Source organism: Phytophthora parasitica, assembly GCF_000247585.1.
Source record: "Phytophthora parasitica INRA-310 unplaced genomic scaffold supercont2.1, whole genome shotgun sequence".
NCBI classification, from domain to species: domain Eukaryota; phylum Oomycota; class Peronosporomycetes; order Peronosporales; family Peronosporaceae; genus Phytophthora; species Phytophthora nicotianae.
In genome coordinates, this window is record NW_008634126.1 from 2,858,360 (window position 1) to 2,873,072 (window position 14,713).

Consider the following 14,713-nt stretch of genomic DNA (forward strand, 5'->3'; position numbering starts at 1 on the left):
AGCGGTTGACATTGTTGTAGACCGGAAGGAAGAAGTTGGCAGTCGAGAAGCTACCGAACTGAGGCCACCGGTTGACGTTGAACTGCGAGTACGTGTACTGGGCATCCGGATTCTCAATCGAGTAGAGCACATAGTCCTTCTGCATCTTGCCGTAGAAGTCTTCCGGGCCGTACGCACTGTAGTTGAACATGGTCTCAGGGACCAGCGCAGCAAGGAACGGTGCGTCGTTTTTAATCGAAACTTCCACCTTGTCCGGTCCGATGAACTGACCGTTCTGGAGACCAGCCGTGCTAATGTAGCGCTTGACCTTGTGGTCATCCATTTCTTCGATCACAGCGCGAGAAACTGCGCCGCCCTGGGAGTGCCCGATGAAGATGTAGCCATCATCGAATTCCGAGCTGTTGGAAACAACTTCACGGACTTGAGCGATGGCCTTCGGTACTTGCAGCACAATGGCCTCCAGAGAGCACGTCGACTCGCAGAAGGATAACGGCACCACAGTACGACCCTCAGCGGAAAGCTTGGCCACGTAGTTATCACCACTGGAGTGGTTGCCACGGACGCCATGGAAGAAGAACACGGGGAGCTTGGAAAAATCCGTCGCGGCGGTTGCCACCGCGACAGCAGTCGATAGGAGCGTGAACAGGACACGGGTACCGAACATTACGATGAGTGCTGACTTGAGGGGTTGCTGGGAGATTCGGTATTGGTGAGCTTTCGGGTCTGTTGCCAACAGCGTTGGTTACCGTCGTGATGAAGTCATGTGGTGCGCGATTCCCGTTGGGAGCCGTAGCTTGGATGTGTACGCAACCGACGATACCCGGCCACGCATCAGCAAAACAAGACCGACATGACTGGCATATGACGTTCGTCGATGGAGATACAGACTGCATTGAGAATGGTGTGCTTGTACGTGTACATTGTTCAAGGGCAACATCTACATGTATTTGAGGCGACCCAGGCCAACAAAGATGTACAGACCTTTCGTTTAAGGAAAAGACACTCAGTAGAATTTGCGGGGTGCCGCCAGCAGCAAACAACGTTTGGGTTTTGCTATTGGATACTGCGAATTTCTATTTCTCGCAGTTTGGTTGAATGGCAACTGCATAATCCTCAAAATTCGACTACCGATACAGTAAATCCTCGTGTACAGGCTTGGGCTCTGCGTTCACGCAGGTACCGGAAAGCCGGCAGATGAAGCGTACAGCCAGCACGCTGTAATTCAGCCAATGTTGAGGCTCTTGAGTTTCCAAGAAGCTCGTCTGTTGCAAAAAGTCGAACTCTTACTACTGTATCAACATTTCTGTCAAAATTGGATTTTGAATTCAAATTTGAGCCAAGTACCATAAGAACCCTCTTGTTGATCCACTTCCACGCAGCAAGTGTACAAGCTGGAAAGCAGTGCAACCTGTCTTTCCAACTGCAGTGTTCTCGGCACAATTCAACAAACGGTATGTAGGGGCTCTGCTGCAAGGCCCCTGCAAATGCAGGCTGCATAACGCAGGGCATTGTGTTGGCGTGAGGTTTGGAGATGATCCTGCTGTAACACATCACTTCACCGCTCTTGCAAATTGTAAGGACAAATCGCTGCTTTCCTGCAGTGCATGATCAAGCCGGGTGACAGTCACCCGATTCAGGTCTCGAAAGGCGTCGGCGCAAGACAGCGGCCCGCTACCTTGCAACGAGTGGACCACGCGGGTGTGGGCATCAGCAGAGCTTTGATCGTGCTGCCTACACCACAGTTAAATTCGCCGACAACCTCTCCAGTCTTCAGATCTCCCGGGAACAGCGAAGATGTTCTGTCGCCGTGTTCTGCTCACGCTCCTCTCCACCGCATTCGCGTTAACGACGGCCGCGACGGATTGTTCCAAGCTCCCGGTGTTTTACTTCCACGGTGTCCGCGGCGACCACACGAATGCACAGAATTTCGTGGCGAACCTCACCGCCGAAGGCCGTACCGTTGTGGCTCTTACTTTCTGTGAGATGCCGTGTTCTCTCCAAGCCATTGTCCTGCAAGTTCCAAAGGCGATCACTCAGATCCGTGAAATTGTTGCCAACAGCTCGGAATTCAATGATGGCTACATCTTCCTCGCACACTCACAGGGCGGCACCATTTCTCGCGCTGTCATCGAAGAAATGGACGACCACAAAGTCAAGCGCTACATCAGTATGGCTGGTCTCCAGAACGGCCAGTTCATCGGACCAGACAAGGTTGAGTACTCTATCGCGAACGATGGCCCATTCCTGAAGACCTTGGTGCCTGAAACTATGTTCAACTACAGCGCCTATGGCCCGGAAGACTTCTACGGCAAGATGCAGAAGGACTATGTGCTCTACTCGATTGAGAATCCGGATGCCCAGTACACGTACTCGCAGTTCAACGTCAACCGGTGGCCTCAGTTCGGTAGCTTCTCGACTGCCAACTTCTTCCTTCCGGTCTACAACAATGTCAACCGCTGTCTGCCGGGTGACAACCAGTGCATCTACGACCAGAAGCGTCGCAAGGCCAACTTCCTGAAGTTGGAGGAGGCTCACTTCTTCGCTTCACCCGCTGACGAGCGTATCATGCCGTGGCAGAGCTCCATTTTCGGTCGATACTCGGAGGTGGACACGATCGAAGAGATCGAGACCAAGTACATGAACCTGACCATTGTCAACATGAACGAGACTTTGGAATACACTTCGGATACCTTTGGTCTGAAGACGTTGGATGAACGCGGTGACCTCTTCATTCACGAACTAGAGAACATTACGCACGGCTGCTGGCGCGCTGACCAAAAGGATGGCTGCAAGTGGGCTCCGCTCTACAACGACTATCTGTACCCTGTGCTGCATTAGTTAGACTTAGAGCTAAATTACGGTATGCACCTTCGATATCAACTTTTGGTAATACGGTAATGTAATTTCAACGTTAAATTTGACAATATCAAAAAGTCGTTTTTTCTTCACGCTCAGCGTTATTTTCTCTTTCGCCATGGGCAATAACTCCAGCAGCCCCGCGTCTACTTCTGCGCCGCTCAGCAGCAGCGGCACGGGCGCGCGCGGCGGCTTCCTGGGCTCGTTCCTGTCCGGCCGCCGTCTAGACTTCACATTGAGCAACATGCGGTCGCTGCACACGCAGCTAACGCGCTTCGCTGGTCTTCCCGACGCCGAGATCGTGGAGCTATTGCGCGTCCTGTCCGAGTTCCTCATCTATTCGGACCAACACCGCGTATCTGTGGAGCTAGAGGACCAGGCTGCCTTAGATGAGGCTCCAGACGACGCTGGTGCCTTCTTTGACTACTTTGGAGAGACCAATATGCTCGCATTACTGGTAGAACTGGGCGCCAGCCAGCCCTCCATGCCTGTACAGGTTCAACTGCTGCAAACTATGAGCATCCTAGTGCAAAATATCACGACACGCACGTCGCTGTACTATATTTTAAGTAATAATCACGTTAACCGCCTGCTGGAGTGCCCGTTTGAAGTGGATCGAGACGACGACGTGCGAGACTGGTACGTGACCCTGCTCAAGGCCTTGTCGCTGCGGCTCAACGAGGAAACAGTGCAGTTCTTTTTAGACACGCAGCCAGCAGGGGAAGACTTCCGCTTCCCGCTCTACGCACGCGCGCTGCAGTTCGGACGGTGCAATGAGACGATGGTCAAGGTGGCGGTCAAGACGCTGACGCTCAATGTTCTCCGAGTCCCGGACGCGAGAGTGCGGAGATTCGTGCTGCAATACGATGATTTAAATTACTTCCGGGATATCGTGGAGATCGCCAACGACCTGACACTCAAGCTGCAGGGATTGCTGAATACATGGCCGTCTGCAGAGGACGCAGCGGGACGAATAGCTACTACGGAGAAATTGGAGGAGGCAGTGGACGCCTATATTGACCACTGTTTTTACTTACAGGATCTACTGGATGTGAACGTCCCCGAGCTGTGCTATAAAATAGGGGACTTGCTGTTTTCGAGACATATTAAGTGGCTATTGGCGACGAGTATACTGCCTGACTGTGGACCCCCACCACAACGAGTGTCGACGCAGCTGGCGCTGTATTTACTCACTAGACTTTTGGGCATTTTGGAGCACACACCTCTTGTGAACGCGATCTCCTTTATGTTGTTGAGTTCGGATGCGACGGAAACCAGTGAATACTCGACAGTAGCGCTAGGAGCTGGATCAAAACGGAGACTTAGCAGCTCACATTACTTGGAAACAGTAGACAGCAACGATGACGAGAGTACTGCTACAACGGAGAACTCATCTCGGCCGCTATCTCCACAGCCTGATCTGCGATGGGACAAGGAGGCGCCTCCGATGCATGTGTTCCGTCCCCATTCAGCTACAACATGTGAGTCGTCACTGTGTTACGTTCAAACACGCTTTGCCATGGGCGAGTGGCCTGTTGACGAGGTGAAGGCGTTTGTACCGCAGAGCACGAACTGTTACCGTCAGTCGTTGCTATCACTGTTGTGTTCGAGCGATGAGCGGCTCTCGTCGACAGTGGTTATACTTCTACTAGCTATCATCAACAATAGGGCTGTGGACCATTCTTTATTACGGGAGCTGGATCTACTACCCTTTAGATATCGTACCGGAAAGTCTGCTTCCCGTAGCAATGGACACGATGAGACGCAGCAAGAAGAGAATGAAGATAAGACTATGAAATCTGCACTGCCAGCTACTGCATCTCTATCGTCTTCATGCGATTCTTCTAGCTCACAAGGAATGGACGAAGATGCTGATATGAATTCTGCTACCGAAGAGGCGGCAAGTGAAGATGGACTAAAGAACAGTTCGTGCCGGACAGGTACATACCCTTACTGGCTAGTCGAGCTGATTCTGGAGGTTCTTGCGCGAAATCAAAGCTCGCGCTTGTTTAGTGTGCAGCTATGTATACGTTTGCTGGTGGATATCATGGCTGACACACGTACACCATCGCACCGCTGTCTCACTCAGCCTCACGCTGCTACACTCAAGAATGTCCACTCGAGCAGTGCTCATCTTGTCATGGAGAGTATGCGCGGCGCTATGGCTGAAGTGGATTTGTTCATTTACGTACTGGAGAAAGAGGTAGCGAACTTCCAGCGTATGCCCTTCCCTATGGAGTTGCAGCTGGATTCATCGTCGCCGTTTGAGTGCCTTGTTCCTCTCACGAAGGAAGAGTCTGCAAACGCTCCAGCGTGGGCTGGTTCGCGAGACACGTTGGCACTGCGTCGTCCTTCGAATGAGATGGAAGTCTGTCGGAAATCTATGCGAGTCTTCCTTTTATTGCGAAAATTACGCGGACTCTTGGATGAGACATACGCAAGCGACGGATTGGAGCAGCTTGTTGCTTACCGTCATCCCCGCACGAGCATTCTAGCGAGTGCTGCAGGTGGTAAAGGCTCCTGTACAGCGCCACTGGACGGCATGGTATCTCTGAGGTGTATGTATCGCGAGCAACGCTTCTTGTTAATGCCCACAAGACTGTTGATGGTGATGAATCCGGAGGCTTTTGTTCTCGTAGAAAAGATCCCCGACCAAAACGATGACAGCAGTTCAAATGACGGCGAAGGGGAAGGGATTGTAAAGGTATTTGCACCTATCCACCGCACATACTGTACGATGGATCCACGAGATGATCGTGTGTTGCAAGTGTCCGTGCGCTCTGTAACCCCAGTGCCTGGTTGCCGCAGTGGTCGGAAAGACAGTCGGGAGGCACATTCATCTGACAGGCTGAAGGACTGGAGCGTTTTGTTGATGTTCCCGACCGCAGAGGATTGTGCCCAAGCACAAGCTCACATCAATATCAGTGGCACGGAAGTACGCGCTTTTAAGCTGCATCAGATAGAGGAGAGCTTGACTGCACATCTACAGGTAACGCAGTCTAGCAATGGTAAGCGGCGTGGATCGTTTTTCACAAACGCCCAGGTACACATCGAAGAAGACAAAGATGATGAAGACGGAGTTGGAAGCAGTGAAGAAAGCGACGAGAATGAAGTTGATGAAGGAATGGAGGAGGAAGAGAAAGAAGAAGACGAGTCCTCTGATTGAACGGCAAGCCAGTGTAAGGTACAGCAAACCGCTGGTGTGCGGTCCTATGTGGTGTTTCATAATGCCAACGTCGACTGCTAGCGCACGAGACCAGTAGTGCCAGCAACGTTCGAGGCACCGCTACCTCCCATGACCTCGGCTTTCATGCGCAAGAAACTGGAACGAACTTCAGCTGGCTGTGCGTTCAGAAAATCCGCTGGAAAATGCGCTGAAGCATCAGCGGCGAGACTGAGCAGCTCTTTGGTATTCTAAAGTATTGGAAATGTGAGCAAATGGCAATGAAATGGATTACGTAATTTCCGTACCTTGAAGAGAGCAGCGACGCTATCGACGAGAGTGCGTACGTTGTCTGGTTCGGTGTCGCTGTAAAGAGTTTTGACGGCGGCCAGGAGTTTGTCGACTGCAGCAGCACGCTCTTGGGCGAATTGTTGCTGCAAGGCTACAAGATCCCGTTTAATCTGTTCGCCGTTGACGCTGCGTGCCTCCTTGGGGAATAATCTAGGCGCGTATTTGATGAGAAATTTGATGTCGGACAGTTCGGTCAGGTGGTCGTAGATCTGGCGCACCATTCCTTCGACCGTCGTGGGGTCGATCCGATCAAAGTACAAGTTGCGGATCTTGAGCTCGAGGTCAGCAGCGCGCCTCTTACGTTCAGTGGCAGTTCGCAGTACGTCGAACTCGCGGCGTATACGTGTGGCATCCAGATTCTCGATTTTTTTTATTGAGAACTCCTGTGGGAATAGACGCTCGGTGTTGCGAAGCAAGGAGCGGACATCAACGGCTTGTGGGAACAGCTTGAGTACACGGCGTAACGTGGTGTAGAGTACTGCGCTCGCTGTAGCACTGTCATCAAGACGCTTGAGGCGGTATGTTTTGTCGTGAAGAAGGTCGAACAACTCGCGTTTGAGTTGCTCACGCTCGTCCTTCCGTCGCAATTTGCGCAGTATTTGCTGACATGATGTTGAAGTTGTTTGTTGATCGGTGTAGCTAGAAAGGGAGAAGATCAGAGGCTCATCGTCCTCGTTTTTCTTCAAGAGATGGCCCTTAGACACCCAGCGACGCTGCAAAGGTGTGTCGTCGATGTTGATGACGCGAAGATGTTGCAGACGACCAAGTTCTTGTGGAAGTGTCTCGAGTGCTGAGGAACTGGCGTCAAGATCTTGCAACTTAGTGCAGTTGACGAGCGAACTTGGTAGTCGCTTCAGACGCGGGTTGTTGTTCACGTAAAACTCACGCAGTGCAACTAGTGATCCGATCGCGTCAGGAATGGCGTGTGGTCCCTCCAGCTGATTGAAACTGAGATCGAGTCGCACCAATGTGGTAGTAAATTCTCCGGATGAACTAGATGAGGACGACCCAGATGTATTCGAGAAGAGTTCAGACGGTACTCGTGTGAGCTGGTACTGAATGAGGTGAAGCATGCCATGTTTCTTGGCTTCTTCCACCTGTGAAGCCACGCTACGTCGGCCCATGTTTAATGAGTACCAAGAACCTGACAAGAATGAAATGAAGCGACGCTTTGAAGAGTCTAGACACAGTTTGAACGGTTGTCATACTTTCGTCCTGTTCTACTGCTGTGTGGCCACTAAATGGCAGGGTTCCGATGGATATACGGTAAATTGCTCGGTAGAGTCTTGATCTGCATCCGAACGCCTTCATCTTCGTTGATTGTCACAATGCGTGGTGCAGGGGGAGTGCTGCCTGCCTCGGATGGAGTGGAGGCTCCAAGCTTGGCCTCAACACGTTTCGTGATCGCTGCTACTGATCGAACCGAGTGCACTGACCGAATCGACTTGCATTCAGAGAGCACGCTACTTGCCACGCTCATGGCATCGTCGTCGCCGTCCTTGGCATCTGCACGGTCCCAACCGAGTTGAGACAGATCGTTCCCGTTGAGAGCACCGCCACCGTTGGCCAATTCTTCAAGCCGCTGCTGTTCACGTTCACTACGCTTTTCTTCAGCCTGTTCATAGTCTACAATAGACTGCACTTGTGCTAGCTGCTGCTCGACTTGTGCGACGCGTGCCTTAATCTCCACGTCGTCCATGAACTGATCAATGTCTAGATTGTTTGCAAACTCAATGAGATCATTAGCTTCCGCGTCCTCCAAGCAATCAAGCTTCTCGTCTGCAGTTGCTTTTGTAAGTGCCCACATGGGTCGGTTCAAGTTCTTTTTCTTTTCTTCAGCTTCAGTGTTAGGAACATCTTCGTCATTGTTGTTATTGCGCACTGTTTCACGCATCTTGGCTTCTCTCTGAGAGAATCGTTCTCGACGCCTTTGAGCAGCTTCTTCGTCCTCCGCTAGCGCTTCTTGCAGTCGAGCGCGTTCCTTCTGTAAGTCGTGTAGCCACTTCTTGTGCTTTGATAAAGCTGTGTTCTTCTTGTCTCGCCGGATAGCGTGCTATGGATTAAAGAGGCAAAACATTAGAGACCATCTTTGCGCACTACACATGTGCACGCCAACAAACCGCAGGTTCGCTGTGAATCGGCACGTTTAGTCCCAAAGGCTCCCCGGGGTTCCCTGCAAGAAACGCTGCCTTGCTGTTATCGACCACGTTGTTGTTGTTTGGCTTCGCACCATATCGATTCTCCTTCGCTAATGCTGCTCAAAGTTTTCACAAGATCAGACACTAAAACCTTCACTGAATGATACTCGCCACTTACTGCTTGAAACTCCGTTGAATGGCCGATTGCAGAGCATGACGCCCTTATAGTTACCAATACTCACAGCCCCAGTGGGTGCTCCCGTCATGTCCGCCATGTCCGCCATGTTGCTGATGCCCGATCACAATAAATACTGCCGCTTCTTCACAATTTCTTGGATAAACCACCACGACGCTTTTTTTATCGTGCCTCCATCGCCATAATTAGGCTATGAACCTCTTTTCAAGCTCTTCCGCAGCAACAAAAGCAGTTAAAATAATGACAAGCTCAACCTCCTCACAAGTGCATGTAGGATATTTCATAAGTAGTCTAGCTCATCAGAGTCTTGGCCAGAAGCAGGTCCCCTCAATCGGTAAAGCTCAACCTCCTCACAAGTGCATGTAGGGTATTTCATAAGTAGTCTAGCTCATCAGAGTCTTGGCCAGAAGCAGGTCCCCTCAATCGGTAAAGTTGCCATCCCCACAGTAAATTATAAGACATTGAAGATAAATTGATTCATTCTTACTTCTATGACGTTCGCCGAGTGCGAGGCTTGGCCTTCAGGATGCGTCGACCCTTTGCATGCTGAGGAGCGGCTCCCATATTGAACCCGCCTTCAGCAGGAGGCGCGCCGAAAGCTCCAGCAGTAGGAGCGGCTCCAAAAGCGGGAGCAGCGGGAGCACCGAACGCCGGAGCAGGGGCAGCACCAAAGGCAGGAGCGCCCGGAGCGGCACCGAAGGCAGGTGTTGGGCTAGGCGTACGGAACCCAGAACTTGGAGGGCCACTGCCGAAGCTATTAGCTGCAGGAGCGCCGAATGCTGGAGCGCCAAACGTGGTCGTCGGGGGAGGAAGACTGCTACCAAACGCGGGGGTTGCCTGGTTACCGAAGGCAGGTGCAGAGCTGGAAGATCCGAAGCCACTTGGTGCAGCAGCAGCGCCGAATCCACTCGATGCGCTGGAGCCAAAGCCGCTAGAAGCTGCAGGTGCCGCTCCAAAGCCACTGGGGGCAGGAGCGCTCGAGCCGAAAGAAAACGCGGGCTGGCCGACAGGAGCACTGGTAGTCGGGGCCTGGCTGGACGCACCAAAAGCGAAAGCAGGTGCAGCTGGCGCCGTCGATGTAGAGCTGCCAAATGCAGTTGAGGGGGCAGCACTAGACGAGCTACCGAAGCCAGTGCTCGAGCCAGATCCAAAACCAGAGGAGCTTGATCCGAAAGCCGTCGACGTGGAGCCAAAGCCCGAAGTGGTTGCAGGCGGCTGGCCGAATGTGGTAGACCCCGAAGAGCCAAAGCCGGACGATGCTGGTTGGGCAGAAGAGGACGAACCGAACGTAAACGCAGGCGTCGAAGCAGGACCCGATGGCACGGGGGGAGTCGAAGTACCAGTGGAGTGAGCTGTCGACGAGCCAAAGCCGAACGTAGGTGCAGAAGACGTAGCAGGAGCAGCACCGAATGCAGGGGCACTGCTAGCGGCAGGAGTCGTCGAGCTTTGGCCAAACGTGAAGCCAGTAGAAGCACCAGGCGCAGATGTAGCGGGTGTCGAAGTAGCAGGCGCTGAACTGACCGATGCACCAAAAGAGAAAGTAGGGGCCTTGGGCTCTGTAGCTGTCTGGCCGAAGCCTGTGCTAGGCTTTGGCGCCGGGGTTGACGTAGTCGACGATGATCCAAACGTAAAACCAGTCTTCGGAGGTGTCATTTCCTTCGGCTTCGCCTCTGCAGCCTTCTCAGTGGAAGGAGTCGCACCAAAGCTGAAAGATGGAGCAGAAGTCTCCTTCGGTTTGTCAGTAGTTGTCGAGCTGTTCGATCCGAAAGAGAACGACGGTGTAGATGAAGTCACACCAGTATTACCCTTGGCAGGAACCTGGGGTGGTTTTGATGCCGCACCGAAAGAGAAAGCCGGATTGGCTACCTCAGGCTTCGGGTCGGCGGCGACAGAAGACGGAGCCACACGCTTCTTAGGACGCTCTGATTCCTTCGGACTTGGCTGCTTTGACTCAGGAGCAGCTCCGAAGCTGAAGGCGGGCACACTCGCCTTCGGTGCTTCAGTGGTAGCTGTCGTGGTTGCTCCGAAGCTGAACGACGGAGTAGAATCCTTCTTGGTCTCTTCCGCCTCAGAAGCTTTGCGCTTTCCCTTGTTGGAGCTATCGGTGGTGGTACTGGTAGCGCCAAACGTGAATCCACCGGTTGTAGCTGTCGAGGCAGAAGCAGGGGCCGAAGTGGATGGACCAGAGCTAAAAGAGAAGGATGGAGCAGCAGCCTTCTCAGTTACGGCAGGAGTCTTCGAAGCATCTCCAGTCTTCTTGGGAGGCGAAAATCCAAACGAAATCGGAGCAGTACTAACAGAATCATCAGCCGTCGAGTCCGACTCAGCGGTGACACCGAAACTAAAGGCTGGCTTGTCCGAGGCAGGAGCTGGAGTTGGGGCAGTAAAGTTGAATCCGCCAGATGTGATTCCCGAGGCAAGTTTTTCAGTCTCCTTGTTGGCGGCACCCGCCGGAACACCGAAGCTGAATCCACTTGACGAAATTGATCCAGCCGGCTTTTCCGTTTCCTTCTTCGAGTCTGCAGATGGAGCACCAAAGCTGAATCCACCCGCCGTAATTGATCCAGCAGCCGGCTTATCATCTTTCTTGGCGTCCGCAGCGGGCGCACCAAAACTAAAGCCGCTAGATGAAATCGTTCCCGAAGGCTTAGGCGCCGCAGGAGCAGCAGCCTTAGGTGCAGACGCGCCTGCAGGGTTCGCCGTCTCACAACACGGACACTTGGCACTCGTAGCCTCATTCAGAACACTGCATCCAGGGCATTTCCATTGTCCCGGCTTCAGCTGCATGAACCTCGCAAGGGGATTCACAGCGCCATTAGTCGAAGCTGCCGGTGCAACGTCCGTCGTACTGGGCTTCTCAGTTTCCTTGCGCGCAGCAGGCTTCTGTGTAGCCATCGGCTTCTCAGGTTCTTTCGCCTTAGGTGGCTTCGACACCCACTCAGTCGTCGTCGTCTTGGGCGACGAAGGCATGAAATCAAACGGAGCTGCACCATTACTCTTCGTTGCAGTCTTCTGACTCGACGCCTTCACTGGAGGCTCACGCATACTTGGTGGTGGAGAAAACACAAACTTTACACGAGTATCCTCATCGTCCACATCCACCTGGTTAACTCCATCAATACGAAGCGGGAGAGTAAACTTGAACTCACCAAACTTCTCAAACTTCTGCTGGTCCGGTGCACGAGCAAGTGCTGGGGTCATTGACACCGTCTGAGGCGAGAACAGCGTCGATGAGCTAGTCACGCTCTTCGCCGGCGTCTCCAAAGCCTTCGGAGCACCAAAAGACAACGTGGCAGGCTTCTGTGTAGGCTGAGGGAACGTCACGCGGGGTACTGTACTCGTCGGGGGTGCAACGTCATCGCTGTCAATCTCCATGCCATTCTCAAGACTCTTTTTCTCATCGTCCGCTATCGAAAGATGGTACTTAGCCCAGGACATGGACGTCGACGGCGTGGGCTTCTGCGCCTCCCGTTCCAACGGAGTCTGCACCTTATTCAGCGTCGACAAGATCTTCTCCGCAACTGCCGCAGAGTAAGCATTACGCGTGGCAGCATCGCGCTTAGCGCCAGTCAAAAGACGCGACGGACGAGGCTTCCTCATCAGACGCTCCTCACGCGTCAACTGTCCGCGTAGAGTGGAGCCTGAGAAGAGAATGGGTCCGTTCTCGTGGTTTCTAGGGCGTTTACCGAAAGGAACGCCGTTCTTCGCTAACTCAGAGCCACGTTTCCTCTCGTCATGTACGATCAACGCTCCGTGGTTCTGGTTGGCAATGGAGCCTGGAACGTATCCAGGGAACGACGTGGGCCCAGGAAAGCCGCGCGTGAACGGACGTTCCAGTCCATTGGCCAGAGCTGCTTGAGTCATCGCCAGTTGAGTATGAGGCGTCGTCTCCACCATGTCGTGCAGCTGCTTCTGCAGTCGCTCAAACTCCTCCATTGTAATGGTTTTCTTCTGTTTAATCACAGCCAACGCTGAGTCGTGGGGCGAAGGGGACGTGGATTTACGCCTGCGCTGGGAACTGGAGATGCGTAACATCTTTGACTGCTGTGAAGGGCCAGGAAGGAACACGCGCTTGTCTCCGCGCTTCCTTTGTGAACGCATCATGGCTGGACTGCAGTCTCCGCTGTCGACGCTGCTGTCACGGGAAGGCGAGCGAGATTTACGGGATCCACGCTTGTTATTGTGTCTGGGAGGCGTGGAGAGTTGTTCCTTAGGAGTGACGAAGGATGGGGCCGCACGTGTCACGGGGGACGAGGTGGGTTCAGGCATTTCCTCGTCCTGTGGCGTTGGCTCCTTCTGCTTCTCCGGCTGAGGCTCGGGTGTCTGTTGTGTCTCTTTCTCAGTCTCTTCTGGGGTTTCTTGATCCTTATCAGTCTCTTTCTGGGTCTCTTGTTCCTTCTCAGCCTCTTCCTGAGCCTCCTCTTCCTCGTCTACGTCTTCCTGAGTCGTCTGAATGTCAATACTGTCGACGGACGTGTCGACGGCTGGCTGTAACTCGGCCTCTTCTTCCTCGTCTTCTTCAGTCACTAGCTTGTTCACAATAGGGATATAACTAGCCAAGCGGGCGAAGAAGCCACTGCCGCGTCGGCTGTGGCCTGTCTCGCGAGCGAAAAACTCAACGTCGTCTTCGTCTTCCTCCGCCTTTGTGCGCTTCGAGTACGGAGCAGCGGCCTCGCGGCGGCGGTGGCGGGCTTCGGCACGGCGCTCCCCACTGTCCAGTGGCGGGCTCTCCGTCAGCATCTCGACAGGGCGGTTGACCAGCTAGTATAAAGGAGACCGTAGCGCGGGTACACGCGGTTCGTTTCTTCCGCCGAGTCTCTTTTAGTATGGACGAAAGTGGTTGACTTCGCCTTCCAAGAGCCGCACCCCCAACGAAATAGTAATTTCAAGAGGTTTTTCAAAATTCTTCTCCGAGGTTTTTTCCTATTTTAGATCTTTTCCCGCCGAATTTCAATGACTTGAAATTTGTATTGGAAATCGAAACGGCTGCGGTGTGCTTGGCACAACCGATTGCAATAAGCGAGCTGCTTATTTACGTGCAGGTAGACATAGTGAGTGTGGATGCCCTCCATGCGCACTTGACCGGTGTCCACGTGCTTCATTTGCTTCATTCGGCGTGTCCTCGTCGGGCTTTTCGAAGCCTGCACATCTGGCTTCGTCTCGGCCAGTCATTTTCCGCGCCAAGCCGTTTCGGAGTCAGAATTAGTCGATATAAAAGAGACCCGACTTCAACTTCGGGCATAGTTAAGCCGAGTCAGGTTGAGGCGGTGGACCTAACGGTGCCCCTCAATGCCACTAAGCACCACATCTGTGTGACCTCAAATGACAGCCCTGCTTTGGCGTACGCCGAAATATGCCGAGAAGCGAGAGCGTGCTAGGCTCGAATCGTAGATAGTTGGACTCCAACACCTTGGAGCAATTGCCTCGAAGTAGAAGCGCTTGATCCCTCGATCACCACAACGTATTAATACCAAGTCGTGTTTTTTTGTTATTGTCGTATCAAAGCAGCGCGTACGTGACTTGAGCGAAGTGAGCACGTTCGGTGATGATCACGACACATTTTCGACTTTACCCCAAGAAGCTTCGATGAGCCAAAGAAACTCGATCTTTCGGGCTTGACACGATTGGATCGTTATTACTCCTCGTTGATGGAGTTCGTTATTGACACCATAGCGTTCTCTTCCGGTGTTGCACGCGCAGCAGACGTGCGGAAATGCGTGCTCGACAATGCAATCCTCCCTTACACCGGTGTCCACCGTCATCCTTAACTTGTTCGGCACCCTGGCCCACTCGTAGCACTCGAAGCAACAGTTATATCCTGTCCTGTATCCGTCGCCACCTCTATTCGCACTGCAGAGGGGAATCATTTCGAAACGCCGGATTCCTAGCAAGGATAACTTCTCGGCAGAATCATGATTGCTGCGTGGTGGCTGGTTTGTCGTCATCCTCTTGAGCGGTCTTGAGCGTTAGTTCAGGCGTGATGTGCCTGTATTTTATGCTTCTAATGCA

General features: G+C 53.0%; 6 protein-coding genes across 7 annotated transcripts in view; 2 read left to right on the forward strand and 4 right to left on the reverse strand.

Annotated features, from left to right (window-relative positions):
* PPTG_00760 (hypothetical protein) overlaps positions 1 to 664 on the reverse strand; it is a gene marked incomplete at both ends in the record, with an annotated part of 1,076 nt that extends 412 nt beyond the window's left edge. The window contains one exon of the mRNA XM_008892251.1: positions 11 to 664. Coding sequence (XP_008890499.1) covers positions 11 to 664 — 654 coding nt within the window. The remainder of the gene's footprint in view (positions 1 to 10) is intronic.
* A 1,130-nt stretch (positions 665 to 1,794) lies between these two features.
* On the forward strand, positions 1,795 to 2,838 carry PPTG_00761 (hypothetical protein; the record flags this gene model as incomplete). Its single annotated transcript, XM_008892252.1, has 1 exon — positions 1,795 to 2,838. The coding sequence occupies one exon, from the start codon at positions 1,795 to 1,797 to the stop codon at positions 2,836 to 2,838; it is 1,044 nt and encodes a 347-aa protein (XP_008890500.1).
* Positions 2,839 to 2,945: 107 nt separating this feature from the next.
* Positions 2,946 to 8,233, forward strand: PPTG_00762. Of its 2 annotated transcripts, none has more exons than XM_008892253.1 (2): positions 2,946 to 6,888; positions 6,990 to 8,233. In XM_008892253.1, exon 1 carries the CDS (start codon positions 2,975 to 2,977, stop codon positions 6,020 to 6,022), a length of 3,048 nt encoding a protein of 1,015 aa, XP_008890501.1. In that variant the 5' UTR covers positions 2,946 to 2,974; the 3' UTR covers positions 6,023 to 6,888; positions 6,990 to 8,233. The 2 variants fall into 2 exon arrangements, with proteins under 2 accessions (XP_008890501.1, XP_008890502.1); XM_008892254.1 differs by having other exon boundaries at positions 7,010 to 8,233.
* PPTG_00763 (hypothetical protein) lies at positions 6,100 to 7,494 on the reverse strand (the record flags this gene model as incomplete). The annotated part of the gene is made up of 2 exons (XM_008892255.1): positions 6,100 to 6,270; positions 6,328 to 7,494. The coding sequence occupies 2 exons, from the start codon at positions 7,492 to 7,494 to the stop codon at positions 6,100 to 6,102; spliced, it is 1,338 nt and encodes a 445-aa protein (XP_008890503.1).
* PPTG_00764 (hypothetical protein) lies at positions 7,558 to 8,973 on the reverse strand. The gene is made up of 3 exons (XM_008892256.1): positions 8,687 to 8,973; positions 8,491 to 8,624; positions 7,558 to 8,423 (listed from the first exon to the last, which is right to left on the reverse strand). The coding sequence occupies exons 1-3, from the start codon at positions 8,790 to 8,792 to the stop codon at positions 7,608 to 7,610; spliced, it is 1,056 nt and encodes a 351-aa protein (XP_008890504.1). The 5' UTR covers positions 8,793 to 8,973; the 3' UTR covers positions 7,558 to 7,607.
* Positions 8,974 to 9,033: 60 nt separating this feature from the next.
* PPTG_00765 (hypothetical protein) lies at positions 9,034 to 14,713 on the reverse strand. Its single transcript, XM_008892257.1, has one exon. It carries the CDS (start codon positions 13,442 to 13,444, stop codon positions 9,194 to 9,196), a length of 4,251 nt encoding a protein of 1,416 aa, XP_008890505.1. The 5' UTR covers positions 13,445 to 14,713; the 3' UTR covers positions 9,034 to 9,193.